The 1,588-nt window shown below is 26.3% G+C and overlaps 1 protein-coding gene across 1 annotated transcript in view; it reads left to right on the top strand.

The window, feature by feature from the left end:
• Positions 1-343: 343 nt before the first annotated feature.
• LOC108571467 (serine-rich adhesin for platelets-like) overlaps positions 344-1,588 on the top strand; it is a 5,921-nt gene continuing 4,676 nt past the window's right edge. Inside the window, exons 1-4 of the mRNA XM_017933522.1 lie at positions 344-401; positions 601-792; positions 911-1,029; positions 1,112-1,361. Coding sequence (XP_017789011.1) covers positions 354-401; positions 601-792; positions 911-1,029; positions 1,112-1,361 — 609 coding nt within the window. The 5' untranslated portion in view covers positions 344-353. The remainder of the gene's footprint in view (positions 402-600; positions 793-910; positions 1,030-1,111; positions 1,362-1,588) is intronic.

Genomic DNA, 1,588 nt, shown 5'->3' with positions numbered 1-1,588 from the left:
ATAATTACAGTATGTATAAAATAAAATATTTAAATAAACAAAAAACTTTACATAACTTATTTTAGATGCATAATAATATTTAATAGTCAATAGCAGTAATTTATATATTATGCAAAACACTTTATGAAACACAATAATTCCAAAAAAGGCAACATGTTTTATTCAAGTGAATGCAAAAACATACGATGTATTAATATTACAGTGTATTTACTTATATTACAATGAATTTTTTAAATATTATTTACTATATCAGTTGATTGCGATATTAATATTTTATGAAATTGTTCCAGATTGTGAAAATTCATTATTATATCAGATATGACATTAAATGGTGTTAGTAATCAAGAACTAAAATGATTGGTACAGCCTGTAGTTTGGAAGATGCGTGTCGGCAGGCTCAGGTATTATTTATTAACTATTATTTGCTAATTTATATAATACCAGTTTAATTATAAACTTTTATTTGATTTGAGTGACTAAATTGATGATGCTCTGATTTATATTTGTATTAATACATGTTATTTTGATATTTGTCAATTTTGTTAATTATAAATTTAAAGAACTTTATGCTGGAATGTTCATGTTTCATTCTTCATGAAGGATATGATCAATCAAGTGTTCAAATGTTGGAAAAATGTTCAAGGACAAAATTCTGTGAGTTTAACATCTGATAAATCATCTATTCAAAGAAAAGAACAAAGTCATTCTAAACACAGCATTCAGTCCAAATTAACTAGATTATATTTTGAAGAACTTACCAAAGTTCCCCATGCAACACCTGATTCTGTGCTGGTATGTGTATTTTTTATATACTTCATGTTTTTAATACTGCTCATAATTAATGTTTTTCAAAATATTTAATATACAAGTATTCTTTACTAATAGTACTTCTGTTCATTGAAATGTGTAGAATAATCTAGAAAATGAATGTGATCTTTTGGGAAGATTGGTGCAAAGAGAAGGTTTACATACATTAATTGTTAATCTCTATGCTGGTAATAAAGGATACTCACTAGCTGTAAGAAATAGGTGAGTAATTTATATTAATATTTATTTAAAATGTCAGAAAAGTAGATTGATAATAATAAATTAATTAATTTTAATCTAACAGTGATAAGGGAAATCAATATGATAAAAATTCAATATTAGCTGAAACACAACTAATGGGTTATGAACAGGGTGAATTGCTTTCATGTATAGATAATGGTCAGTTGCCTGCAATGTTGGCAGAGCAACTAGAAGCCAATCATTCTCATTTATTTTATGATGGCTGTATAATAGCTGAAGTTCGAGATTACCGAAAAGCATTTCCTCATACTAAAGCTGAAGTTCATCATGTGCTTCTTAAGCCTACAACACAAGTAAGAAATAAAGAGGAATATCGTTTATGATGTAAGTTAGTATGTTTCAAAATGTAGGCTGTGAACTTTTGAGGGTCTACAAGTATTCAGAAGAAAAAAAACATATTGTATTAGAAAAATGGCTTCTTGTAATATTTTTCCTTAGTAAAAGCATCTATCCAAAGCTTTCTGTCTTCTACAATTAAAAAATATTGGAAAAGAAATAAAAATAAAAAAAATATTCACAG

Source organism: Habropoda laboriosa, unplaced genomic scaffold, assembly GCF_001263275.1.
Source record: "Habropoda laboriosa isolate 0110345459 unplaced genomic scaffold, ASM126327v1 scaffold40, whole genome shotgun sequence".
Taxonomy (NCBI): Eukaryota; Metazoa; Arthropoda; class Insecta; order Hymenoptera; family Apidae; genus Habropoda; species Habropoda laboriosa.
The sequence above is the reverse complement of the archived record's forward strand: the minus strand, read 5'-3'. Positions and strand labels throughout refer to the sequence as shown.